Source organism: Erpetoichthys calabaricus, chromosome 10, assembly GCF_900747795.2.
Source record: "Erpetoichthys calabaricus chromosome 10, fErpCal1.3, whole genome shotgun sequence".
NCBI classification, from domain to species: Eukaryota; Metazoa; Chordata; class Cladistia; order Polypteriformes; family Polypteridae; genus Erpetoichthys; species Erpetoichthys calabaricus.
In genome coordinates, this window is record NC_041403.2 from 147,380,273 (window position 1) to 147,408,117 (window position 27,845).

General features: G+C 36.9%; 1 protein-coding gene across 4 annotated transcripts in view; it reads right to left on the reverse strand.

Annotated features, from left to right (window-relative positions):
* The window catches only part of rtel1 (regulator of telomere elongation helicase 1), a 132,304-nt gene that overhangs the window by 34,939 nt on the left and 69,520 nt on the right, over positions 1–27,845 (reverse strand). For all 4 annotated transcript variants that reach the window (XM_028812062.2, XM_028812061.2, XM_028812060.2 and 1 more), the window contains exons 15-25: positions 23,892–23,966; positions 21,346–21,427; positions 18,505–18,637; positions 14,067–14,180; positions 12,723–12,763; positions 11,007–11,092; positions 9,816–9,893; positions 8,414–8,491; positions 4,772–4,915; positions 3,854–3,969; positions 2,886–3,009 (exon numbers count right to left, since the gene is read on the reverse strand). In XM_028812062.2, coding sequence (XP_028667895.2) covers positions 2,886–3,009; positions 3,854–3,969; positions 4,772–4,915; positions 8,414–8,491; positions 9,816–9,893; positions 11,007–11,092; positions 12,723–12,763; positions 14,067–14,180; positions 18,505–18,637; positions 21,346–21,427; positions 23,892–23,966 — 1,071 coding nt within the window. The remainder of the gene's footprint in view (positions 1–2,885; positions 3,010–3,853; positions 3,970–4,771; positions 4,916–8,413; positions 8,492–9,815; positions 9,894–11,006; positions 11,093–12,722; positions 12,764–14,066; positions 14,181–18,504; positions 18,638–21,345; positions 21,428–23,891; positions 23,967–27,845) is intronic.

Consider the following 27,845-nt stretch of genomic DNA (forward strand, 5'->3'; position numbering starts at 1 on the left):
CCATTTAAGGACTTAAAAACAAATAAAAGAATCTTAAAATGAACTCTAAACTGAACAGGCAGCCAGTGCAGTGAGGATAACACAGGTGTAATGTGCTCATTTTTTCGCGTGCCAGTTAAAAGGCGTGCAGCAGCATTTTGCACCAGCTGGAGCCGAGACAGGGTGGACTGGCTAACACCAACATACAACGAATTACAATAGTCCAGCCGGGTTGTAATGAAAGTGTGGATTACTGTTGTAAATTGATCTTTGGAAAGAATGTTTTTTATCTTCGCCAAATGTCTCAGCTAAAAAAAACAAGATTTCACCACCGCGCTGATCTGACCGTCCAATCTAAAATCCTCATCTAGCCTAAAACCCAGATTTGTAATGACAGGTGTACCATATTGTGCAAGGGGACCCAAATCCACAGGAGCAGAAGTATAAATAGACCCACTGGTGCCCCCAGGACCAAAAACTATAACCTCTGTCTTATTTTCATTAAAATTTAAGAAGTTTACTGCCATCCAAGCTTTCACCTCTTCTAGGCACATAACCAAAGTTTGTATGGAGTAAGCATCCTTGCGTTTGAGGGGTACATAAACCGGAGTATCGTCTGCATAACAATGGAAAGCAATTTTATGCTTTCTAAGAATAGAGCCAAGAGGCAGGAGATACAAAGAAAATAGCAGAGGACCAAGTATGGAGCCTTGTGGAACCCCACATGATAGTGAAGCAGAGGAGGATCTAAATTCATTATGGGGGGAAACCAATGTAGGATGGCAAGAAAACCTCATGGTTAGAATATGCAAATGCTACTCAGACTGATACCATACTAGGAACTGAGCGCAGGTTGGTGGAGATATGGCATCAGCATTAACCATTGCACGATCTTACTGCTCACATACACAGTTCCCAGTTTATTCTGTGAAGCTATCTATTAGCATATTGCTCCTCTTTTGGCCCAGACAGCAGCATAATTTCCTGGTAAGTGATTGATTTTACAATATTCAAGAATGTCGTACCACGGGAAAATTACAGTGTTTTGCAGTTGCTGCAGATTAGATGGTTTCGGATTCTTGCCACAAACAGACCTGTTGAAAAGCTGCTGTCATGTTATTGGAACCATTTGTTAATGATATATGAATTGTAGCATTGTCCATTATCATGTTAGAAATATCCATGCAAGTGTACATTAACTGTGGGTATGAAGGGATAAATAATACAGAGATGGGACTAACTCATATATAAGGTCTGTCTAATAAATAACAAGACTATGTTTCTATCTCTTAAACTAAGCAGTGAGAGCTGATCACGAGCATTTGCCATGCAGGTTCAAACCGGTCTATACCTGCACAACAAACAACAGCACTCTCTGCCGTTTAGTTGATTGTCAGTCCCCTTGTGTGTCGGAATCATGCTAAGTTTAAAAGCTGAGCAACATGTCAATTTGAAATTTTTAGTAAAATTGAACAAAACACCCACAGAATCTTTTCAAGTGCTTACCTGGGCTTATGGGGAAGACTGCATGTCTTGTGCGCATGCTTTTCCTAAATTGAAATCGGTGCTTAAAGGAACACGTTTTGAGTCAATTGATGCAGTAAAGAAGTACTGTAAATGTCACATGTCTTGAAACAGCTGACAGAAAGTGATCAGCTCCCTGCCTACGACCAGTGGAAACCAAGACTGCATCCGTGCATAATTGCGAATGGGAAGTCTATTGAAGGGGACAAGCATTAGAATTGTTATATAAATAAAAGTGAGTTACTGTGTCAGTTTCATTATTTAATAGATAGACCCCGTATATGCCAAGTAAGCACTGGGTCCTGACGAAAGTTTCAATTCAACTTTGAATGTAGATGTAAGAACTACATTTTTTTTTTGTTCTTTATTTCGCCTTATACAATTTCTTGTATTAGAAATTTGTTAGTTTTCGCATACCCCTTGGGGTCAGAGCGCAGGATCAGCCATTGTACAGCGCCCCTGGAGCAATTACAGGTTAAGGGCCCAGCAGAGTAGGATCTTTTTTGGCAGTGACAGGGATTCGAACCGGCAACCTTCTGGATACCAGCACAGGTCCTTCGCCTCAGAGCCACCACTCCGCCCCTAATACAAGCAAGTGAAGTCGAGTGACTGGATTTAATCAAGCAAGTTAAGTCAAGTTGCAGTTGAGAAGACTTGATAAAAAAGTGCTTACATTTTCACCATTATATGCCATTAATCTAATTATGATAATGTGTGATCTACTGTACACTAACATCTAAGGTACATAATCAACTCTAGTTTTAAAATTATCTCCATAATTTTGTGTATTTATTAACTGAATATTTCAACAATCCCCCATCATTTCGAATGCAGTGCACCTGTTGAAATTTTTATATCACTTATTTGTAAGCACTGTAGCTGCATCATCACCTCCTCCATGACTATACACCTGCTCAACATGGTAAATGAATGAAGGCACTTCCAGTATTCTCAATGCCACTTTGAATAATGAGGGAGAGTCAGGTGGACTGTGCTGACCATCACAGATATCCAAGTAGCACTGCAACTTTCACTTTTTTATGGTTTCTCTGACTCATACCACACAGGTCCTGTTCTACATTTAAACAAATCATCTCTAGTAAACAAAAGTATATAGAAATACTGAAGGCAGTTATAAAAGATGTTAAATAAAAAGTACAAACTGACGAAAAACTATGGAAAACTCACCAAATTATGAAAGTATTTGTTCATAATAAGCAGTACTTATGTATTTTCCTTCCATTAATGACAGACACACAGAGAGGGCTTGGACATGCATAAAGTAGTAGACACATTTGCTAAAGTTCACAGTAACAGAGAAGTCACCTGAGCATAATTGTTTAACATTCTTAAATAATGCAGTTCTGACAGACTCAACTTACAATTTTTTGAACTTTTCTAAAGAACTGTGATGAATCTCTAATGATATGACCAAAGTTATCATATACTTTCACATAAGGACGAACCCATAAAGGCAGCTGAGATCGTGCATCAGTGCTCATAAACCTAAACAAAAAAAATTGTAATAAAAAACATTTCAATCAAAAACAATGCATGTGCTAATTCTGAAAGTATATGTATCAGCTTTGCAAAATTCAACATTAAACAATCTAAATCTCACGTTACACATGTTTTGATTTAAATAGTACAAGAATCTTAAAAACACAGCTTATGAAAACCCACTAAAATGTTTGGCTTATTCAAAACTAAACTCAACAATATGATATACCTTTTAAAAGTCATTTTCAGCAAACATTTGCATTGACAGACATTAGGTAAAGAGCACAAAAGAAAAAGGATAGAATGAAAGTATGAGAGAATATGCAAATCAAACCGTGCAGATTTTTAACATATTACTTTTTGACTTTTAAAAGGTAACTGCAATTATTCTAACTACATTGCCATGACTGGCAAGGTCCAGGGCCCACTAAGGCTCTAGGAGGGAGAGGGGACCATGCATTGTGACAACCACTATAAATGCACCAGGTGTTCCTGAAGGGCTACAAGGTAGGAGCATACAACAAAGGAAGAGAACTTTGATCGGACATAAAATGTCCAATATTCTCAGAGGACAGCTGACTGAGAAGATACCAGAGAGAAATAGTGAATTGATATAGGGCAGTAAAGACTTTCAAAGACTTCTGAGCTGAAAGCGGAATGTATGTGGTCCCAAAGTTGGAAGAAATAGGACTAGATTGCCCAATTTAAAACAAATAATAAGCATGCAGATAACTACATTTTATATTGTTTCCATTTGAAAGTAAGCAAGTTCACTATGCAAAGTCATACATTTTAATGTGCTAAAAGCATACCACTAGTACTTAATTGTAAAAGCTTTGTTAGCTCAAACCTATGATCACAGAGAAATATTCCACCAAAATCTTGACGATGTCTAATTACTCTTCCTATGGCTTGATTAACAGCTCGTGATGCCTGTTGTCTATACCACTCCTGTCCAGTCAGGCACTAAAAGCAATAAAGAAAAGAAAATAAAAAAGCACAAGTTTGTCATAAAATAACAATAAAGACACTGACAGAACATGATCTTGAAAAAATTAAGGGTAGTTGTATTACCCAAGATTAGGGATTTAGGAGTCCCAAATAAAATATCTATTGTGTTAATACCATGAAAGCATTTAGTAAATTTAAATTATACAACTGCATATAGAGAAACAATAACAAAAGCACAGCACATTTTTCACTCATTTTATTTTCTTAAGTGACTTCAGCTTGTTTGAATCTTTTTTAAATGCAACACATTTAGACAGAGGAGGATTGATTTACACTATTTATTGAGATTCTTAGTATACTGTGTCTGTTGTAGCACCCAATTAAAAGTGTCATATACTCTTGGCTGAAGTACTTGCTGTGCAAAATTAACATATTTTCCTACTTTAGAGTGGATTTCCTTACTGGTGTCAGGAAAGGCATCTGGCCATAAAAATCATGCTGAAACCTATACATGATTAGTACTTTACAAATCTAATCAAAAATAGCAACCCCATATAATAATGGGAATAGCTAAAGAAAAAAGAAGATTTCCTTAAAGGTCTCTGATATCCACCTTGAGTCTATAGGAACTTTGATAAATTGATCAGACCGTTATGAAACTGGCCATTGTGAATGAATATACATGTACAGTATGTGTTCGTCCTTTCTGGTGAAATAATGTACTGTGCAAATCTGGCTCTAGAGTTGAACCTTATTTTGGCAGGACAGACACTGTTGCTCCACCTAGACTGACCAAGAGGCTGAATATACAGTATACCTTAATTCCATTAGCACGCTTTCCTACTTCATCAAGGAACTGCATCTTCAAAATAACTCTAGGGTCCATTCGAGGTGGAAAGGGTAGACCAGTGATGAGAACTCCTCTTCCATTAGTATCAGAAAAGTCCAGTCCCTCACTAGCCTAGAAAAAAACATCAAATAAAAGTAATAATAAACAAACAAACAAATAAAAGTAATAAAAATAAAATGGGGTGGGTCTGACATTATCAAATATTTACTAGCAATAATGATGATGAGTCAAGTATCTTGCTGTGTATGTTTATAAGTGGCATATTGATAACATTTAAAAGACTAGAATGCTAAAAGGTCTGTATTCTTATTTTTAAAGAAAATACATTTGATTAAGAAGCAAATTTTTTGCTGGTCTAATTTTGATTCCTTTCCATTATTGCCCTTAAACCACCAGTTGCATGGAAATTAATGTGGTGAAGAAAGTAAATCAAGAATAAAAGATGGATATTTTAAAATGATTTATGAATATACATTGATCTGAACATTAAACACAGTCTTTTAGTGGGCAGAACACAAGACACAATACTGTACCTGTTATCCTACAATGTTTTTCACGCATAAAAAATTAGCACAAAGTAACACTCGTTAAGTGTCACAAATTTATATGCATGTTCAAGTCTCTTCTTGGGGAATGATGTGGGGCACATAATATCATTGTACTACACAATATCACTGCAATATAACAACACCAGTAACAGCGCACTGCACGATAACGTGCAGTGAATACACTTGACTTGATCATTCCTAGTTTTCATTCTCTGTATGTTTAACATTCATTTGCTCAGAGGTTGATGCACTTGCTGCTTCATGAGCAGCTCTTCTTTTATCTACCCTAGAGGCCCACTTCTTTTCTCCACCCTAGAAGCCTACTTCTTCTCTTCTTAAATCAGCATCTTTTCGTGTTAAAAGTGATTAAGTCAGTGTTTCTGTTGCAATCACTTAGTACGTTTTCTTTGATTTTTCACTTAAGCTGGCACTTAAGTCTTCAATCTGCCTCAAAAATGATTTAAGATATGAAGAGGTAGAGGAAGAGACGACAAAGGTGGTAAAGATGAGAAGGGCACCCGTACGCATGCACTGCACGACCGCCCTGTTGGCCGTTGCCGAGAGTTGATTCTACAATAAAATAAAATAAAAAGAGGAATAACTTTGGAGGTCAATCATCATCCCTAAAGTCGTCACGTAGTATATATGTACCACATTTCAGGTCAATTGGTCAAACGGTTTGCGAGCTACAGGTGATTTAAAATCCTGGACAGACAAACGGACAGCCACAGTAGCGTATTATATAAAAAGATAATAATGTTCTTCAACAATGACTGCAGCATTGATATTGCCTGCAAAGTATAAATGAAAACCTTTCCAGTTCTAACATATCTCAGTATTATGCTAATTCACCGAATGTCCCAAGGTTTTTAAAGATAACCCTGGAACAAAGGTCAAATGATTAAAATACATTTTGAAACACAACGTTGATGAAACTGTTTAATCTACTAGTAAATCATACAATAAATTGAATAATGCAGGGATTTTTAACAAAATGTTTCCAAATACTGTGCCTATTTTTGAGTAACTCAACAAAAATAATCACCCAAGCAACTTTTATATTTAAGAACCACTATATAATTCCTTTAATAGAATAGCTAGGCGACTTTCAGTAGAGCTCAACTGCAGATTTTACACTATGGATCAATATTTTTAGTAAACCATTCCATAAGTTCACAAAATCAGTACAAAAGGTTTAAACTTCAATAACTGCTACATTAGTTTCAGGTACAAGGGGGCTCTGCCCCCTGCTCGCTTCGCTTGTCTACCCCCGGCGTTGGGTATCCTGAAATACATTAGTCAACCCAAGCAGCACATTATTCCTAACTTCACTCCGCAGTAGTGCCACTCACAATATGGTGGTGACGCCTGTGCCTTCACTCCGCAGTAGTGCCACTCACAATATGGCGCCGACGCCTGCGCCTTCCGTACTTTATGGACCCGTGGGGCCTCCGTAGCCTCTTCCGTTTGAATCTGGGCTGCAGCGCAGAGTCCTCTTTTTTGTGTGGCTGTGTCGGTAGTCGTTAGCCATGGGCACGTTGTTGCTTCATTTCTCATTCACGTCAGTTGAGCTCTTTCGTTTTTGAGCCGTGACTCCTTCGTGCGCGGTGGATACAACTTCGTGTGCGGTTTATGAGATGCGCGCTGTACGCGCCTGCACAGTACGTCTCATGGTCCCATCGGCGTGTACCTGTGTCCATGCCATCCGGTTTACCATTCTCGGTTAGTAATATGGATCCTAAAAATGTAGGCTTTTTTTTTCTTCATGGTCAACAATTTTTTCACATATCCTGTATGTATTCTGCAAATTACCGTAGATACTCGCGTATTAGTCGATCTCGCAGATAAGTCGAGTGTATTGTTTAAGCCGAAAATTACGAAATTTGTTATGACCCGCGTATAAGTCGAGGGTAAAACTTGACAGCTATCAGAGATAGAGGGCGACAATCAGCTGTTAATGGTGACAAAACTCACTGTCACATCACAGGCATTCCCTCTGTGCTTGGAGAAATGCTAGACTCATTGACTCGGCAACTAATCCTTGTGTGTGCGTGAGTTGCGAAATGTAAACAAAGGCAAGATGGCGTTGATATCTCACAAGGGAGCGAAGCGAGTGCAGAAAAGAAAACACTCGGCAGACGATGTTTTACACATTATCACTGAGTCAGACTCAGATTTTTCAGAATCGGATTTTATTGACAGTGATCAGGAATCGAGCAAGAGAGTGACAAGCCGGCATCAGCTGATCGGACACCAGCTGATGCCGCGCCAGCTGACCGGCTGCCAGCTGAACGCATTCGCCCAGCCAATGCAGCTACGGCAAAGTTCGCGTGGGAGGAATACCCAGACATTAATCCGTGGGAGCCGAACTGGCTACCGGACTTCACAAGACAGCATGGCTTGCTGTTGGACACGACAGATCACCCGCTGCTGGACTACTTCAGGCTGCTCTCTCCTGATGCTGCTTTTCAGCTACTGTCATATGAGACAAACAGGTAGGCAGAGAAATTTTTTGAATCGCGGGCTGCGCTTGCATCGCATTGATAGTGTGCGTTGCCTTGGTTCTTTTGATTCCAAATCCGGTTGCAAGTGGCAGCTAATGGTATGTTTGTTATCCAAAACCTGCAAAAGCTAATGCTCATATTCAAGTATTTCACAGTTTAAAGAATTATTTAATGAAATTAGAAAGAAACTAGCTAATTAGCAATAGTATTGCTGGCTTATAATTATTTCAAAGACCATGGGAAACGGCAGATGACCGGTGACTTAACACCGTGAAGCGTTGAGTGTACAATGTCATTACCCAAATTCTATGGACAATTGTGTTGCCCCACAGATAAGTCGATTCTGTTTTTTTTAATTGAATTTTAAGGCATAAGAATAATTAAGTAAATTCCTACAATACGGTTATCTGATTATTCTGAAACTGCCTTATATTCAAACAATACATACTCTCAACTGACAGCAACACTCTCGATAGAAGAGAAGTACACACTACAGAAACAAGCATCTAACAACTGTTTAAAAAAAAAAAAAAAAAAAAACTGAGGGAGTAACTCACCTTTCCTCTGCAGACTGCAAAAAAACTGGCTCCATTTATTGATGGATCATTAACTTTTGTGTAATAACCATTGATGACCTAAAATTATCAGAATTGTTATTATCAAATCCAACATATCAAGAACATTGCTGCTTAATGCATGTCTTCCTATTTTCTTAGTGATTAATAGGGGAGGGAGAAGTAAACTATCATGCAGCGGTTAAATTTTTTTTTACTACAAACATTAATGAAACATGCAGTTAAGACTACCGATGTCACAATATCATGTCTTTGAAGTGTAAGATAAGTCAAATAAGATTATACAATACTCAATACTTCATCACCATTATGGTAAAACTGAGTTCTTTCTTTCATTCTTTCTATTTAAAATAAATGTAAAAAAGTATGTTCCAGAGCAAAAAAACACTAGTTTAACTGCAAACAGAGAAAAAAAATATTTTTTTTATAAAAATATGGATTTCAACAGTCATTTTATGCTACCTGTTTTCAATCAAGGTTTATAACTGAACTGCTCTGGAGTTCTTTCCCCAAATTAGAAGAGTTTGCTCAGGCAAATTACAATTTATTAATTTACTTAATTAAAATTAAATTAAAATTTAATTTAACTGTCAGAATTTTTTTACACAAATTATAGATTTATGGGTTAGCATTAACTCATAATTTTATCAGTTTCATACATAATAATACTCTTGTTGCAAAAGTACCATTTTCACTTCCCATTACTGTAGTAGTAGTGTTGTATAAAGAACTCAACCACAATAATTAAGTAAGAGTAGAGGTACCTATCTGAACAGTTACTCAAATAAAAGTAAAATACCACTGAAGTTGAAGATTAAGTACAAGTAAATGGAGGATCTCTCTCCATTACATATCCAACCATCCATTTCTGAAACCTGCTTTTACAGAGAAGGGTGACACAGAAGCTGGAGCATATCCCAGAAAGTATCAACCAGAAGACAGGAACAAGATTTGGACAGGTTGCCAGCCCATTGCTGGGTTTACACACATACATAGAAACATGTATAATACACCAATTTAGCATCACCAGTTCTCCTAACCTGCATGTATTTATATGGGAGGAAGTTGGTGCATTCAGTGGAAACCCACATAACCATGGGAAGAACAGACAAACTCCACGTAGGGAGCACCTGGGACTTGAACCCTAATCTTACTGGTCTCCTTATTGAGAGGCAGTACCGCTCCCATTGTGCCACCCCATTTTAAACCTTCAATGCTTGCTCACATGTTGTTGTAAAATGTTTCACAAACAATTCAAAAGGAAAAAGTGTACTGTACATCCACTATTACTAACAAAATGTCTGCTAATCTGATATCCAGCCATCAAAAGCCTGCCAACAAAAAAAAAAAAGAAAAAACACACACATAATATCTTAAAACTCACCTCATTAAATGAACCTTTACCCTTGGGTTCAATAAACATTGGCTTTACATCTTCAATTCTGTTAGTACATCCATTCTCCTGGAAATAATTAAAAGTTTATATATTTTTATGTCAAAAGCACTACCAGAAACTAAAAAACACATCCCACTTAATTTTTATGTTTCCTTTAACAAACTGCATCCTTACATTATTAAAAATGATTTTCTATAAAGAACCTAATAAAAGTTATAAAGAGAACAGCCACTCAGCTCAACATTGTCTTTCTTCCTCAATTTACAAGAAACACTTTTCCAGTTTCCTCAATCAGTTCTTACTGCCAAACAATGTCATTTTTCTGTCCACATTTCCGGCCACATGCCAGAGCTGCTATGCTCAGCAAATATTTCCCTTGCAAAATTAACTACTGCCCATCTGTCAATTATGCAAAACACAATAATGGCCAAATCAAATTCATACAGAGTGTCACAGGTGTTTATCATGTAAACATATTCCTGCAATTTACATATTCGTAAATGTTAAATTTCTACCAAAACGTCTGGTGATGTCAAGAGATGACAGTATCAGAGACTTCTACTCAAACCCACTTTAAATCCTTCAACTACTTTAACTTTCAGTTCTTTACAGTAGTATTACATCTTTTATTCCTTTTCACACTCAGCTTTTCATTTAGGTGGTCTTTAGCCAACTTCAGCGACGGCTTTTTTTCCTTTTGCAGGGCAGTGGTTTTGAGCCATGCTGTGTTCACATAGGCATCTCTTGCTACACATAGGAAATCAAAATTGCGTGTTTTTCTTTTTTTATATAGGTCAGGGCTCTCACTCCTGCATGTTATTTTGCTGAAAAAACGGTGGCCAATTTCCCTCTTTCAAGAAATTACCATAGTTGTTTTATTCTTAATCATGACTATCTATTCTTTAATCAGATGGTCTTAATCGACTATGGCTTAACTGAAGACCAGTTTTTATTTGAGGAGAAATTCAGGCATCATGAATCAAGAAAATTAGTGCATGTTCCTGTTGGTTCAATGCAAGAACTTTTGTAAAAAGCCAAATCTCCCCTTGAAGGCAAATAAAGTTATATCTGTCTAACAGTATATACATCAAAATACACAGAAACATCTATGCAAAGAAATTTGTACATTCAAGCACATAAAGACTAATCATATACAGACACATATATACATATGCTTACCCTCCAGAATTCAATGGTTTTGTCCATGACAGTATATGAAGGAAAGAAAACTAATAGGCCATGAGGAACAACACGCCCGATATTAACTGACAAAAGAAAAAATTAATAAATATAAAATAATACTTATTATCTTGAAGCTTGACAAAAAAACAATTAAACATGAAAGAGGCAATAAAATATATTTCATTTAATATATAAATAATAGAATTAATTTGGGATGGAAACCATTTTACAAAAACATGTAAAATTAAAATGTAGCTGATTAAATTGTCAAAATGTATGGTAACCGTTTAAATAATAAATGTGTACACTGCAGAAAAGGGGGAAGAATCCAGATCATGATCTCACTGATCAAAGATATAAATGAAATAGTAAAACATAATAAAATTATGCACACAGCTAGTTATGGTGTTTCTGAACAAATTGCGGTCTTGCAACAAAAATCAGGATCGGTCTTGGGCATTAGCTTTGACTCCCTTGTTTGGTATTTTTAAAGTCAAAGTTATTTCTTTACAATGATGGTATATATCAAGTACAAAACATGTACACAGTAGATATTTAGCCCTCTCATGATCAAGGTTCTGACCCCAGTAGCTCATGAGCACCAGCAGGTTGCCATGCCAAATGCATTTGATGCTTAGCAGATATTGGAGCTGTTGTTCTTCTTACTATGATGTAATTGGCTTTCCCAGCTTGCTTCATGCTCAGCAGACATCACTGCTCTTTATTTTCTCTTTCCCAAGCCAGCTTCTTGAACAATCTGCCAATGCATTTTGCTATAAAAAATATGAAAACCTCAAAACATTCACAAGAGTTGCTTGCAGACATATTTGAAGTGTACCAGAGAGTTGTGCAAAGACGATGCCACCATCGTTCATCTGAAATTTGCTTCATGCTCAGTATGCAGCCTAAAGATATGTTGCAGCTGTCTTTTGGTAAAGAGCAGCTTGAGATCTGTTGCAGTATGACGGTTTTACTTAAAAACAGTGTGCTTGGGCTCAAAAGGGTACAAGGTAGTATGGAATAGCAGCCCCAGGGTAGTGATGAGGGAATGGGTGAGCATGCATTCTTGTGCAGAAATGCGCAGTTTAGCTGATTTCTTCATGGTTTGGGGTGCATATTTAGGCACCTGAAGCCCACTCAAGTATAAAAGGAGCCTAAACAGGAGAGGGACGGTGGGAAGGAGGGATGAAAGAAAGCGGATAAAGGAACGAAAGGAAAGAAAATAATGAAGGGTCAGGTTTGAGCTGGAACAGGTGTGACAGAGAGGAGGCAAGCAGTTGGGAATGACACCTCAAGATGTCACTCATGGGGGCAGAGTCGCTTCTGTCAAGAGCTCTAGGAGCAAGAAAGACCAACTGCGGCTCCATGTTGGTGGAAACAGTTTAATATTTCAATTGTAAATAACTTCTGCCACTTCACTCACTTTGGATTCTGTGTTAAGTTTGCACATTCTCTCTAAATGCATGGGTTTACTGATTCAGAGAAGGAGGAGAATTTTCTGCTCATGAAACCATTGAAATTACAGAGCTTACAGCATCCTGGTAGGCCTAGTGTACAAACAATAACAGCTAGAGGGGTTCTATATTCGCTATAATGAACCCTGTAATTTTCTTATTTTTTTAAATTTTGTTTTGGTAGCTTTGCCTGCCTTAGTTTCCATGGAATCCCCACAATATCCAGGAATACAACTACAGTACATATAAAGATACTTACCAACAGTATTTCCCAGCGAAGCCATATAATCAGGTGAAAACCTTTGAATAATAAAAATGTACATTACAAGATATATAATAACCATAAAATTTTTGTTCACTACAGTAATCCCTCGCTACTTCGCGGTTCACTTTTCGCGGATTCACGACTTCGCGGATTTTATATGTAAGCATATCTAAATACAGAGATATATAACGTATATAACGCGGATTTTTCGCTGCTTCGCGGGTTTCTGCGGACAATGGGTCTTTTTACTTCTGGTATTTGCTTCCTCAGTTGGTTTGCCCAGTTGATTTCATACAAGAGATGCTATTGGCGGATGGCTTGAAGCTACCCAATCAGAGCACGCAGCTAAGTTCCTGTGTGCTGCTGATTGGCTCAGCGACGGAGTGCTGCATTAACCAGGAAGTCTCATCTCACTCATTCAGCATTAACGTGCTCTTGCTACTGCATTCAGGGGATTATCACCTTCATCGTCATCATTTTTACTGCGTAGCATATTCATCACTATCATCATGTCATATATAGCTACGTGTACTTCGCTATACAGTAAGTGTAAACTTATCTACCGATTTCATATTGCTTAGCAGTTGTCCCTGTTATTAATAGAGTAAAGGGTGGGTTGTAAACAATACAGGGAGGGTTTAAAAACGTCCAAATACACGTTAACTAATTAAATAAATATGGTGTCCCTACTTCGCGGAAATTCAGTTATCGCGGTCGGCCTTGGAACCTATCTCCCGGGATAAGTGAGGGATTACTGTACTTTGTCAAGACAACTAAGAAAATCACATTAGACCATTTTTCAATGACAATGTTGTGTAGAATATACAAAAATGTATATTATCAGTTCAGTTTATTTATGATGGAAACAATAAGTTCAACAGTCTTTGTCTCTATCTAACACAATACCTATTACCTGCTCTTTGGCTACTGTATTAAATGTACAACTTTGGGAAGTTTGGTTTGCTCGTTTCTCTGGTTTAAAAATTATGTATAATCAAAAGTGTCACTATTTATGCAAAATAAGTGTGTTCAAAACATTTTGACAAAAAAATAAATACCTTTTTTCTGTTAAGAGTACAGAAGACAACAGAGAATGTAATGTAGATAAAAAAAAAGTTGGCATTCTACTCTGAATTAATTCAATAAACACTGTTCCAAATGAGACTGCCAACATTACTGTAGTGTAAAAATATCAAGCTTCAACACATTCTAATTTGATTAATACCGTAATAAATAATCTTTCCTCTACTTTCATCTTTCTCGAATCAATGCTGGATCTTGATGTTATTTGAATTTTATTGTCTCAATATGGTACTTAACTATAAATATGTCTACTACCTTTTATCAAATGCTGAGCTAAGCTGAACACCATCTGGACCTTTTGGAATAATTCCAACAAAAATCTGATGTTTGTCAATCACATGGGGGTTTTCCAGTAAAACTGGAAAAGAGCTGTAGAGAAAAAATAAATAAATATTAATAAATATTAAAAGCAACACTGAATACATGTACAAATCTGAATTCATCCATAATAGCATTATTTAATGTTAATAAAAATTACTTTAAAAATGCATATTTTAATGGTAGTAAAATCCTGCTATGATGATGATTTAAATTTAATTTCAGCCTTCAGTCTTCACTGTTTCTACCCAATTTGTGTACAGCAGACAGCCAAGTCAAAAAGCATTCCTTCTTGTTCTTCACCAAATTCACTTTGTGCAAGGCAGCAGGATTTTAAGCATAAAGTTTGAGTTACTATTCCTCTATTTTATTTTACTGACATTCACTTTTAGTGGAAACACTTCCAACTTTAAAATTAAAGTCAGTAATTATTCAACTCCTGAATAATTTATTTTAAACCACCTGATTTTCTGCTTTTATTGTCGCTATCTTAAATTTTCAATTTAAATTCTGTGTTAAATACATATGTTTTGGACTTATTAGTCTGACTTTTTGTTGGATAATACAATTTCATATTATTCCATTTTGTCTACAAATGCTGTCTTACTATTATCACTTTGTAGATAATTAACTCTCTGGAGCATCTCCAACCATATACTTGCCATTGTTAGATAACAGGATATACTATGTTTTGTTACATAAAAATTTTTAGGTGTAAATCTAATTCAGAATGTGCGAATGCAAAGTTTTTAGACTATGGTTACTTTGTTAAGGACAGAGTGAAATCAAAGATCTTTCCCTTGAGATCAATAAAGTATGAATCTATCTAGACTTTTTTACAACCCATTTTTATAAACAAAGGGCTCATCCTGAACAATTGGATAAATTAAGTTCATTTCAGGTGGACATTTTCTTCATTCAGCTTCTATAAAATATGACTGAAATTACATTATTCAAATCAAAAAAAGCAATGATGAGATACACTTTAACTATATTTTCTGTTTCTTTGTAAATAAATGGTGGACTCATATATATAACATATATTTAATAAATAAATATGAAGTGCAATTAAAAAAGTAAATGGGGGCAAAATAAAAAGGGGGGGGGCATTTACAGTTCATATAAAAAATAGGAATAAAAGGGTAAGGTATTATTATTCCCTTCCTAGAATATGGCTCCTTTTGCTTTACAATGATTGCCATTTTTGCACATAATTTATAAAAATAATGTACAGTACGTATCTGCATACACTCACGCCAGCATATTCTCATTAGTCCTGTCTGCAAAACGACAATTTGAAATCTCCCTGCCACTTCCATCTTCCACATCTAAAAAGTAACCATCTCACAGAGCAAACCACAAAAATTAAAGGATACCCAACAATGTTTATTAGTTCAAGTAGCTAGGGACATTGTATAACTGACAAAAGCACTGACACGTGACAGTAAAATATCAATATTGTCTTTCACATTAAGGGTATAACTGAATTTATAAGAATATGAAGAGTATTACATTGATTTATTTCTTTTGAATGATTTTGCATTTTTTCTGACATAAGCTCATAGCACTTAGCTACATGTTTATACAGTGCATCTGGAAAGTATTCACAGCGCATCACTTTTTCCACATTTTGTTATGTTACAGCCTTATTCCAAAATGGATTAAATTCATTTTTTTCCTCAGAATTCTACACACAACACCCCATAATGACAATGTGAAAAAAGTTTACTTGAGGTTTTTGCAAATTTATTAAAAATAAAAAAATTGAGAAAGCACATGTCCATAAGTATTCACAGCCTTTGCTCAATACTTTGTCGATGCACCTTTGGCAGCAATTACAGTCTCAAGTCTTTTTGAATATGATGCCACAAGCTTGGCACACCTATCCTTGGCCAGTTTCGCCCATTCCTCTTTGCAGCACCTCTCAAGCTCCATCAGGTTGGATGGGAAGCGTCGGTGCACAGCCATTTTAAGATCTCTCCAGAGATGTTCAATCAGATTCAAGTCTGGACTCTGGCTGGGCCACTCAAGGACATTCACAGAGTTGTCCTGAAGTCACTCCTTTGATATCTTGGCTGTGTGCTTAGGGTCGTTGTCCTGCTGAACGATGAACCGTCGCCCCAGTCTGAGGTCAAGAGCGCTCTGGAGCAGGTTTTTATCCAGGATGTCTCTGTACATTGCTGCAGTCATCTTTCCCTTTATCCGGACTAGTCTCCTAGTTCCTGCAGCTGAAAAACATCCACACAGCATGATGCTGCCACCACCATGCTTCACTGTAGGGATGGTGCCAGATTTCCTCCAAAAGTGACGCCTGGCATTCACACCAAAGAGTTCAATCTTTGTCTCATCAGACCAGAGAATTTTCTTTCTCATGGTCTGAGAGTCCTTCAGGTGCCTTTTGGCAAACTCCAGGCGGGCTGCCATGTGCCTTTTACTAAGGAGTGGTTTCTGTTTGGCCACTCTACCATACAGGCCTGATTGGTGGATTGCTGCAGAGATGGCTGTCCCTCTGGAAGGTTCTCCTCTCTCCACAGAGGACCTCTGGAGCTCTGACAGAGTGACCATTGGGTTCTTGGTCACCTCCCTGACTAAGGCCCTTCTCCCCCGATTGCTCAGTTTAGATGGCCGGCCAGCTCTAGGAAGAGTCCTGGTGGTTTCGAACTTCTTCCACTTACGGATGATGGAGGCCACTGTGCTCATTGGGACCTTCAAAGCAGCAGAAACTTTTCTGTAACCTTCCACAGATTTGTGCCTTGAGACAATCCTGTCTCGGAGGTCTACAGACAATTCCTTTCACTTCATGCTTGGTTTGTGCTCTGACATGAACTGTCAACTGTGGGACCTTATATAGACAGGTCTGTGCCTTTCCAAATCTTGTCCAATCAACTGAATTTACCACAGATGGACTCCAATTAAGCTGCAGAAACATCTCAAGGATGATCAGGGGAAACAGGATGCACCCGAGCTCAGTTTTGAGCTTCATGTCAAAGGCTGTGAATACTTATGTACATGGGATTTCTCAGTTTTTTTATTTTTAATAAATCTGCAAAAGTCTCAGGTAAACTTTTTTCATGTGTCATTATGGGGTGTTGTGTGTAGAATTCTGAGGAAAAAAATGAATTTAATCCATTTTGGAATAAGGCTGTAACATAACAAAATGTGGAAAAAGTGATGCGCTGTGAATACTTTCCGGATGCACTGTATATCTTGTGACATTTATTGCTAAGTATCATTCAAACTATTTCACTCTTTAATTCATTTCTCTCAACTCCACACCCAGCTTAATTAGGCCTTGCCACAAAATTTGAAAGTGACACATCAAGGAGTAAATATACCTCCTGCTGGCTAGAGAGCAATTCATCATGTTTACCTCACTCCTGACATTTCCAATGATCAAAATGTCAATTTTAGCAATGAAAGTAGTATTTTTGAAGAGCACTAAACAACAAAAACATCAAAACTGGACAAAGGCTGTACAATTTTCATGAAGGAATTCCTTCAGAATTACCAAGGTAAGTCTGTTAACTTTCTTGTACCAGTATACTAACAATTTCATCTAATGTATGTTTTTATATTTAACATAAGCTTTCTCCTTTTGACAAATTGTCAGTATGTTGTAATATAGGAAAAACAAGATAAATTACCTGTAAGCTTATAAAAAATTGCTTCTTATCTATGTTTGCCTAGCAACCATTTATCTTCGTATTGTTTCTGAAGTTCTTCTTTGTGTTTATTGTCTATTAATTACGAGCATTATGTGCCATGAAATGTGTAGATGTAGTTGTAAACTTTTGCTTCACATTGTAAGTCAGAAAAAAATTAAATCACTTGCAGTTATGTTGCAGAGACTAAATGGGACCAGGCACAGTTGCATAATCAATTTCCACAGAGATGGGACCTGGGTGATGTTGTCTATCAACACTGACCCCCACACATTAACTCAGAAACAAGATGAAGATCAGCGCATTCCTAGTTGTTAAATGTGCTTAACAGCAACCTCTGCAAAATTTATAAGGTACAGTTTTTTTTTTTTTTTAAAGAAGAGTGACATCTACTGAGCATGAGGAGAACTGCAGACACGGAATATGTGATGGAAAAGGAAGAATGACAGCTCACACATTATTGGGCCTGGAATCTTTACATTGGGAGGAGAAGAGGTCTGTATGTTTTCTAGTAATAGTAATAATTTTGCAACAAGCCAATACTCAATAATATAATAGGTTTAATCAGTTCTAATATATTCAATGTATACTAATTGTTATAAATGCATATCTGAATTAAAAAGACTGATTCAATACCTTTAAGAGTATCAGTAATATAAAATCTGGTAACAAATGCCTGAAAAAGCTCAAAAAGGAATTAAAAAAAAACTTACATTTGCATCTCGGCTGTGAAAGATGAAAGTGGTGACAGCGTACCACTTGTAAGGATGATTGATCTCACTCCTTGACTGACAAGCTCATGCATGGTATACCCAGGAGAAAAACACCAATAACTCAGTATCTTCCCTAAAATCAAACAGAGAGAATGACAAACTCGATTTTACTGTATTTTATTTAGATGAAGAAAGGCAGATTGTCCCTTTGAAAAAAGGTAATGTCTATACTATTAGTAAATTAGGCAAAATTAGGAAAAGATATTTAGATTAGCTTAAAAAAAGCTGTTTCTTTGCTTTCAGTATGTATTGCATACTCCTTGTAAAATTTGTGTTGCTGAATGAGTAAGCATGCCAATGTAAGTTGTAACTAGCAAATAAAGAATATTGAATCTAGCGCAGCAGTATCTTTTTTAATAATGGTAATCAATTTAAATTATACCATAAATACATCTTCCATTATGCATTGAATTGGCACTATAAGAAACAAAAAGACTTAAAAAAAAAATAAATTAAAAAAAAAAAAAAGCATTTGCTTTTACCAATAATCTAAAACCAATCAAAAATTCCTAAAATCAGTAACAAGTAGTGGAAAGCATTGTTATTATTAATCAGAATAGATAAAAAACAATTCAAGAATTTAAATTTAATTGTACAAAACTCTAAAAGGTACAAATACTAATCTTAAGTGCATGTGTTAAGGACAACAATAGTTTAACTGAGGAAGTTTACCTTTTAACACCTGCCACAACACTCTACCTCTAACCTAATTTTTCAGTGCCTGCTCTCGGTGATTGCAATGACCTATGCTTCGGGATGATAAAACAATTAAATTTACCTTCAGTGTTTAGGTAATGCTTAGATGAGTGCAAAAAAAATCTTGCAAAAGTTTATATGATAATCAGTCTCCAACTGCTTTTTGTGGTGCAAAGAATAACGAAATTCTGAATTCTCTAGCAACGTCTTTTTTCTTTTTGCGGCAATTGAGAGTTTTTTTTTTCTTTTTTCTAATATGAACTGTTATCGTTTTTCCGTGTCTGTCGTTTCTATAGGAGGGCGACAATGAGTTAAATTCCAATGGATGTTTTTCAAATGCTGACGAGCAATAAGTAAAAGGTATCACTGAAAACCACAGCAACCAAAAAAGGCAAAAATAATAATAAAAAAAAAAAACAGTACGAGGAAAGTTTGAAGAAAGAAAAAAAATTACAATGTTTCTGTTTGGGGATCGTTGTACACAACTGAGCTGCGGCCACAGAACTAACTGCTCGGTGGATTATTCATTCAGGCATTTCAAGGTCTTTTGTGCACTTCGTTATAATGAAAGTATCTGCTGAATGTACTTCGTAGTAACAAGATTTCTATAGATTTGTGTCATATGGAGAAGCTGACGTTCATTCGATGTAATGAAAATTTCGTTATAAAGATATTCGTTATAATGGAATTTTACCTGTATACTATTACTGTCAGAAATTGTAGGGAGGAAGTGTCCTTGTCTATATAGCTTTGTAAGTATCATTTAAAGCAGAAAAGGAACGGCAGAATTTCATTCCCATTCTGGAAGAAGACATATTTATGAAGCTGCATAATCTATTGTCTGTTATATAAAATTTCAGAGCTGCCTATTTTGAGGGGTAATTGAAACATTTAGTGTTTTTTTTTTTGTATGTTGAGTTTCAGGTATTCTCTTTAAAATCTGAAGTGTGCACACTGTTAACAAACAGCTTTTTTTAAACTAATCTAAATATCTAGCTTGATGATTCTATAAGTGCTGAAGTGTACTATGCAGTCACAGCTGAAGGCTCCAATGATTTTTCGGCAGAATTAGCAGCCCAAAGGAGGGGCTTCTGTACAGAGGATCTAAGTTTTTTTCCTCCCATTCTCACCACCTGGGGTGAGCCTGGAAGTCCAGGACTCAGTTGTAAATATAGTTACTGACGCCCAATCCAATGGTTCAGATCACCAGTTTACCAGGCACAATCATAGTCAATAAACAGTAACACCTATGCCAGGTTGTTAATATCCTGGTGTTGAACAGTAGTGTGAAGGGTCAGAGAGACAGCATCATCCACTGCCCTGCTACTGTGGCAGACAAACTGTAGTGGGACTAGAGAATCTGGAAATATGCTGTTTATGTGTCCAATTACCAGCTGCTTCAAACACTTCATGATGAATGAAGCTAGTGCCACTAGATAATAGTCATCTGGGGCTGACATTTTACATGTTTGTGGCAGTGGCAAAACAGTGGTCTCCTTGAAGCAGATAGGGACAGTGAAATTGTGAAAATATCAGTGAAAGCTTGAGCCAGCTATGCTCCACATATTTTCAGCATATAGAAAGGGATGCCACCAGACACAGCAGCCTTGAATACTTTGACCCTGTTGAATGTTCTTCACATATCATGTGAAGGTAACTGTAGCACAAATTCGCCATGCTCACTGGGTGTTTTGTGTGAATGAGCAGTGTCCTGAGGTTCATACCTTGCATAAAAGTTATCCTGCTTATCAGGTAGTGACATACGTGTGGTTGTAGTTTCACACCTAAGTCCTTTGTAGTCGGTGATGGCCTAAAGTCCACTACACAGACAATTACTGTAAACACCACCAAAATTAGATTCCAACCTGTCACTTTTTTGCATACCTAATGGTCTTCTCCAGGTCATATCTGGCTCTCCTGAACAACACAGGGCCTCTGGAGTTGAAAGCCTTAAGACAGTTCTAAGAGACGTTTCACTGCTTAAATTTGTATTTTATACACTTAAAAAAAAATTGCTGATCACTCCTAGACAAGTAGTTCATGGCTACTTTAATTTACAAAAATTCTCAGCCAAAAGAGCTGTACCTTGCTTAGTTGATGTAGTTGATGACCATGGATCGGTACGTTGCTTCTTTTTCTGAATGTTTGTATCGGAGTGAATATGAACCTGGTTAAAGTATGTAAACAAATTAAATCATTAATAAAAACTGAAACGTTACAACACACACACACACACAAAATGATCAAGTTGTGCCACCAGTGACTATAAAAATTACATTACACCAATTAAACTTGCATTTCAAAGTTTATGCTAGATTTTTTGGAGGAAACTGGTAATGTCTAGAGGCAAGTAATCATTGGAGTGATTTAATATGTGATTAAAAAGAATGCATTTTGACTGTTATTAAAACAGCGTACTAAATTAAGGCACAGAGTTCAGTGAATCAGAATTTTGCATAAGCATAACATACTACAAAAAATAAAAATATATAATATATACAGTATATAGTGTACATATAGTATTACAGTATTATATATGGTACTATTTACTGGATATATTTATGTTTGTACTGTATAAGGGGTAAACTTAAAGATATGCAGGTGGATAAGCCTATGGTGTCCTGGATAACAGACTATCTGTCGGGTACAGTGCAGTTTGTGATACTCAAGGACTGTGTTTATGATATGGATGTGAGCAACAATGGAGAACCACAAGGAAAAGTCCCGTCTCCTTTTCTCTTTGCTCTGTAATCCTCCAGCTATAAATATAACACCAAGTCGTGTCACTTGCAGAAATTCTCTTATGATTCTACACTTATGGATGTATTTATAAGGGGATGAGATAAAGTATAGGAGTCAGGTGGAGAGCTTTGTTTCTTGGTGCAAAGAGAACTATCTGCACCTTAACATCAGCAAAACCAAGGAACTAGTTATATACTTTTGCCGCACCAAAGACCCTCTATGTCTGGTCACTATTCAGTGAGTGGATATAGAGGTGGTGCTCTCCTACAAGTAATTGGAGTCCACATCAATGACAGGTTGGACTGGTCTCAGAACACAGAAGAACTATATAAGAAAAGGGTAGAACAGGCTCCTCTACCTTAGGAGACTGTGTTCCTTTATTGTGGGAATGGACATCCTTCACATCTACTATAACACTGTGATGGCCAGTGCAATTTTCTAAGCTGTGATGTGCTGGGCTGGTAAAATCACTTCAGAAGAGGCCCACCAAATTAACAAGCTAATAAAATGGGCAGGCTCAGTTATAGAACACACTCTGGACCCTCTGAAGGTAGTGGTGGAAGAAAAAATGAAGACAAAACTGAGTGCCATTGTGAACAATGCTGCAAACCCTCTCTTTGACATACCAACACACTGAGTACTCTCAGTCAACAAAGTATTTCGCAAATGTGTGTCAAGAAACACTACAGGGGCTCCTTTATACCAACAGCAACATGCCTACATTCATAATGCCTCACTGTGACTGCCAAGTCAGAAGTTTTCTTTTCTTTCTTTTTAAAATGTTCTTCCTTTTTCATAATTCTGGTTTGTGTTCAGACCATAGTGTGTGTATATTTGTATTCATTTATTTAAACAGCTTCTGAAAAAAGCTAAATTTCTCCCTGTCTATTTAGTACGCAAGTATGATCAGTTGCTGAGGGAGGGCATTTGTGGGGATCCACTAAGAGGACTGTTCAAGGAGGAGGAGAGCGTGTGTGCCACTCTACCCTCATTTGTCTCTCAGTGATCAAGTTGTATGTTATGACTATGCTGCATTTTGGAGACTCTATAACATTTCAATATTATTACTGAACTATTGAGACAATTATTACTTTTCTATAAGTTGTGCTTTACTGCAAAATTACTTCTGTTTCTCTAAATCTTACACTTAATTTCACAGTAAAATTTTACAACCTCGATCTCCCAAAAAGGGGAGTTTAATGAGCTCAGAAGCACTAGATGCAAGACAATACTAAAAATGTATATTTTAATATACATACAATAAACATTTTTTTTATCAGATGATTATTAATAAGGTTTTCAATTTAGACCACCAGGTTATTTATTTCATAGTTCTTTCGCTGTTCATTAGCACAGTCAATATTCTTAGTAGCTTTAGTTGAAATTCATATAATGGCAACATAAGGATACATTTCAGAGGTTAGATATAAACCTAAAACTAATAAGGAATTCTGTTGTTCTGTTGAGTTAAAATTACAAACATATTTGAATCACCATGAATTTTGGTAACTATTCCAGAGGTCTGTATTAATGCTGAAAAAGAACTACAGTTTTGTTCACATAAATGTAAGAGTTATATATCTCAGATTTGGAGATAATAAATCATTCTCTTTCAGATTTATCAGAACACACCTCCTCTCTGAAAAGATTTTTACACATTCCTAACGTGTCACTTTGTTTCTGGCTGGAGTATTTTTAAATACAAAAAAGGAAGAAATTGCCAAATAAAATTCAAAACAGCGTCAGCTCATAAATTACAAAATACTGACTCAAAATCTGGTACTGGATTATTTATTTTTTAATCAACCTAGCAAAACAGTAATAAACTATTCTTTAATTCCCATTAAAATACTAAAAGAAATCAAGATATTTCTTGCAGATAATCCTACCTTATAATGCTTAGCAATATTCTGTTCAGCAGCAAAGCTGCTCATGCCCTCTGGTGGATCACGGCTGAAAACAATCTGAAAGGGAATAACACTAAGTTCACACAAGGACATTGAAACAGCTGTTAAAGCAATTCATTTTTATCCTTGACAATAGTGTAACAAGTCTCATGAACAAAAGAGCTATAATAAATAACAATGTGGTATAAAAATGAATAGACTTATTATTTAAACATTCATACAGAAACTACATAATATAGCCATAATTTATCTAGATTAAGTATAATGTGTGTTATGGTATCAACACCCTGAGCTGTGCTGACCAGGCCATACTACCCTCTCAGCAATTTTATTCAACATCTGCTTGGGAACACACAGTCACATCCAAGTCATCCGAGGGATATAATCCCTGCAATGCACCTGAGATTTGCTCCCTGGACGTCTGCCAGTGTACTATGCCTTGTACACTCTGCATGACAGGAATTAAAAGGAACATTTAAACAACATGCCAAAACTATGTTGATACTCTGAGATTCTACCATATTACTGAGTTCTTACCCTATTATAAGAGCAGTAGTTCCCAAATGTTTTTTGTTGGGCCCTTTTTAAAAGGTAAAGATATTTTAAAGCAACCATACCCAAAATGTATACACAAAAGTACACTCACACACAACACAAGAATAAACAAGTGAGAGTAATAAGTGTCTTTCACAAGGATTATATTTAAAGTAAAAAAAGAATATGCCTTTTCTGAGGTAATGTCCACATTTTGGAATCTATTGTCTGTAATTTGTCTTTCAGTTAATATCAATAATGACAACTAAACTTATTTTTCTATAAAACAACATTCATTGGTTACAACATTTTTTTCTCTGTCAAAGTTAGCTTGTGCATGAATTGCAGGTTTACAAGCTAACTAAATATAATCAAAAACTGAACTTTGTTCTTGCCATCTTGCCCATCAGAAGCCAAAACGTCTGTGTCCATTTTCGTCAATAAGCTGCTCCTTCCTATCTTCTTATGTCATAAAGACACCTTATGTTGGAATTGTTTGAAGAGGAATAACTTTCAGTTGCTTCATTGTCCATAGTAGAAACCATATCAATAGCGGCAGAGTGGATTAATTCCGATGGTACAGTGTGGGGCTTTTTAAACTCAGTGATTTGGTAGGCTACTTTGTAAGAAGAAAATTGAACATTACAACTTACAGGTGCAGTTTTAATAATTCAGTTCCGCCTAGCATGGCAGTTTTCTAGTTTCTTTTTGAACTTGTCCTTGGGATTTAAAGTCTCCAAGTGGCAACTCAGCTTGTGTGGCTTTAAACTGTTGGTGGCTAATATTTTAAGACGCAAAACTTATTGTTGTTCCTCTTCCATACCAACCACAGTACTGGTGAAACCAAGGGAGAGGCATGCTTCATTGGGTTTTCTTATTATTCTTTGTTGCTGTAAGATTTCGAGGCAATCAGGGATGGTTCATCTGCTTTACATTATGTTGATAGTTTCGTTATAAACTTCTTCATGCTATCAAGAGAGGGTCCTAACAATTGTACATGGGAAGGGGCAGATTCAGATGTAGGCTGGTTTGAATGTTCGAGTGTTACAGTTAAAATCGTTTTTTGACGGACACCGATGGGTTTGGGCCAAATGCCACATTCAGCACAAAGTGGGATGTACCGACGCATGCATTCTGGATTCAGGGATAGTACTGATCTTGTATAGTGATGAATAAGTAAAGAATATAAGTACTAGCAAACTGAAGAAAGCATCATACCTTCCTCAGAGGGCAACACCTGGACATTCAACCCCATCCTGTCTGTGTCGTGCAGTGAGGTGTACTTGTTGCCTACAGCATAAGTTCAGCCTTCAGAAGGCACACCCCTGCTGGGTCCCACACCATTTGGAACTGCTGTTATTGAGAGTAAGCTAAGAATTTCTGTGCAAGAACCTCATTTTGGGTGCTTGTACTCATAATGTACTCACAATGCCATTCTTTCAGTCAGGACTGGCTGACAAGGGCGGTGGACTCCATTTATAAAAATGGAGATAAAATTATGCATTCCTGTTACCAAAATATCATAATCTGCGGTGGGTTGGCACCCTGCCCTGGATTGGGTCCTGCCTTGTGCCCTGTGTTGGCTGGGATTGGCTCCAGCAGACCCCCCGTGACCCTGTGTTTGGATTCAGCTGGTTGGAAAATGGATGGATGGAAAATATCATAATTCTCAACCTCCCTGGAAAAGTCCATACTTGCGGAAGTATTTGAGGTTTCAGGTTAAGTTGCTGCATATACTTTGTGGACTTAAAAAAAAGTTTGTATACTCCATAGAATCTTGTAGAAGCTACTTCATGACTATAGAGATCTCTGCTTGATCCATATATTTTCAGAGGGACAGGTTTGTTTGCATACTTGATGTGAAGATATTTTAAAGTGTGCAATGGCCTCTGACTTAGGGGTGTCTTATCTCCCTTATTGTTCATGATTTTCACACGTAAGGAATCCAAGCACAGCCTGGTCGCATCTCTTTTTGATTCAGATGACACATATGATCTCTAGTGTGCATTGGAAAAGTTTATAGCCATAAGTGGGTGGAATGGAATGAGAATTAGCATCTCCAAATTTGAGGCTCTGGTTTTCTGCCCTGGAAAAGAGCTTGCTCCTCAAGTAAGTACCGAGCAGCTACCCCAACTGGAGGACTTCAAATGACTCTGGATCTTGTTCATAGCCTACTCATAACTTCACTGTAAATTAAATCCTGATACTCTGCATATCCAATTCATTATAATAACTTTTTTTTCATGGTGGCTCTAAAATCTGTACTAACCCCTACTCTCTTTCTGTTTCCTTTTCCGGTGTCCTTTTGGTGGTGGCTTGTGCCACCACCATCTACTCAAAGTACCATGATGTTCTAACAGTGATGGATGGATTAAAAGCCAGAAGTCTGTATGACCATCAGCATCAAGTGACTCCATGAGAACACTAACTACAAAGAGGACTATTTCATGTATGTTAGGTAGAATGCCCAGAGGGGACTGGGCGGTCTCGTGGCCTGGAACCCCTACAGATTTTATTTTTTTCTCCAGCCTGGAGTTTTTTTTGGTTTTTTCTGTCCACCCTGGCCATCGGACTTTACTCCTTTTCTATGTTAACTAATGTTGTCTTATTTTAATTTCTTATTTTGTCTGTTATTTTTCTTTTCTTCGTTATGTAAAGCACTTTGAGCTACTTTTTGTATGAAAATGTGCTATATAAATAAATGTTGTTGTTGTTGTTAAAGAGTGAGGACAAATGTTGCCCAAGTCTAGGATGATGAAGTTGTAACTTAACTGTGGCACAAACCAATTGCTGTTCAGTCCACGTCCCCATCCTTGCCTATGATCATAACCTGTACACAGTGAGCAAAAAAATAAGAAAATGAACTCTCTGAGCAGGATGACTGAACTCAGCAACATGGGAGAGATTCTGAATAAAATAGACAGAGAGGAGTGAGTTGAGGTGGTGTGGGCATTTAGCTAAGAAACCCCCCTAGTTGACTCCCCTTGGCAGGTGTACCATATATGTCCAAATAGAAGATGATCACCCATGACCTCTACCTCAATCCCACCCCAGAAAGGGTTGAGGGGGTAGACCAGGGACATGCAGTAGAGTTAGGCCTATATTGGATTGGGAGTGTCTTCGAATTATACAGTAAGAGGAGAGAGAGAGAGAGAGAGAGAGAGAAAGAGAGAGTCAGACCAGATCTATCCAGCTCAGCATAATGTCACTATGGCCCTAACCAAAATAAGGAAAGTGAAGGTGAAGTGCTTTAATTACAGTAAACCCTAAGACAATCCGATCTGATGAATGGCTTTGGTAAAAGGACCTTGAAACTAGATTTACATTATAGAGCAATTCACATATCAATCACATACTTTAATAAAAATTTGGAAAATTTAAATTTTAAAAGTACCCTAAGTT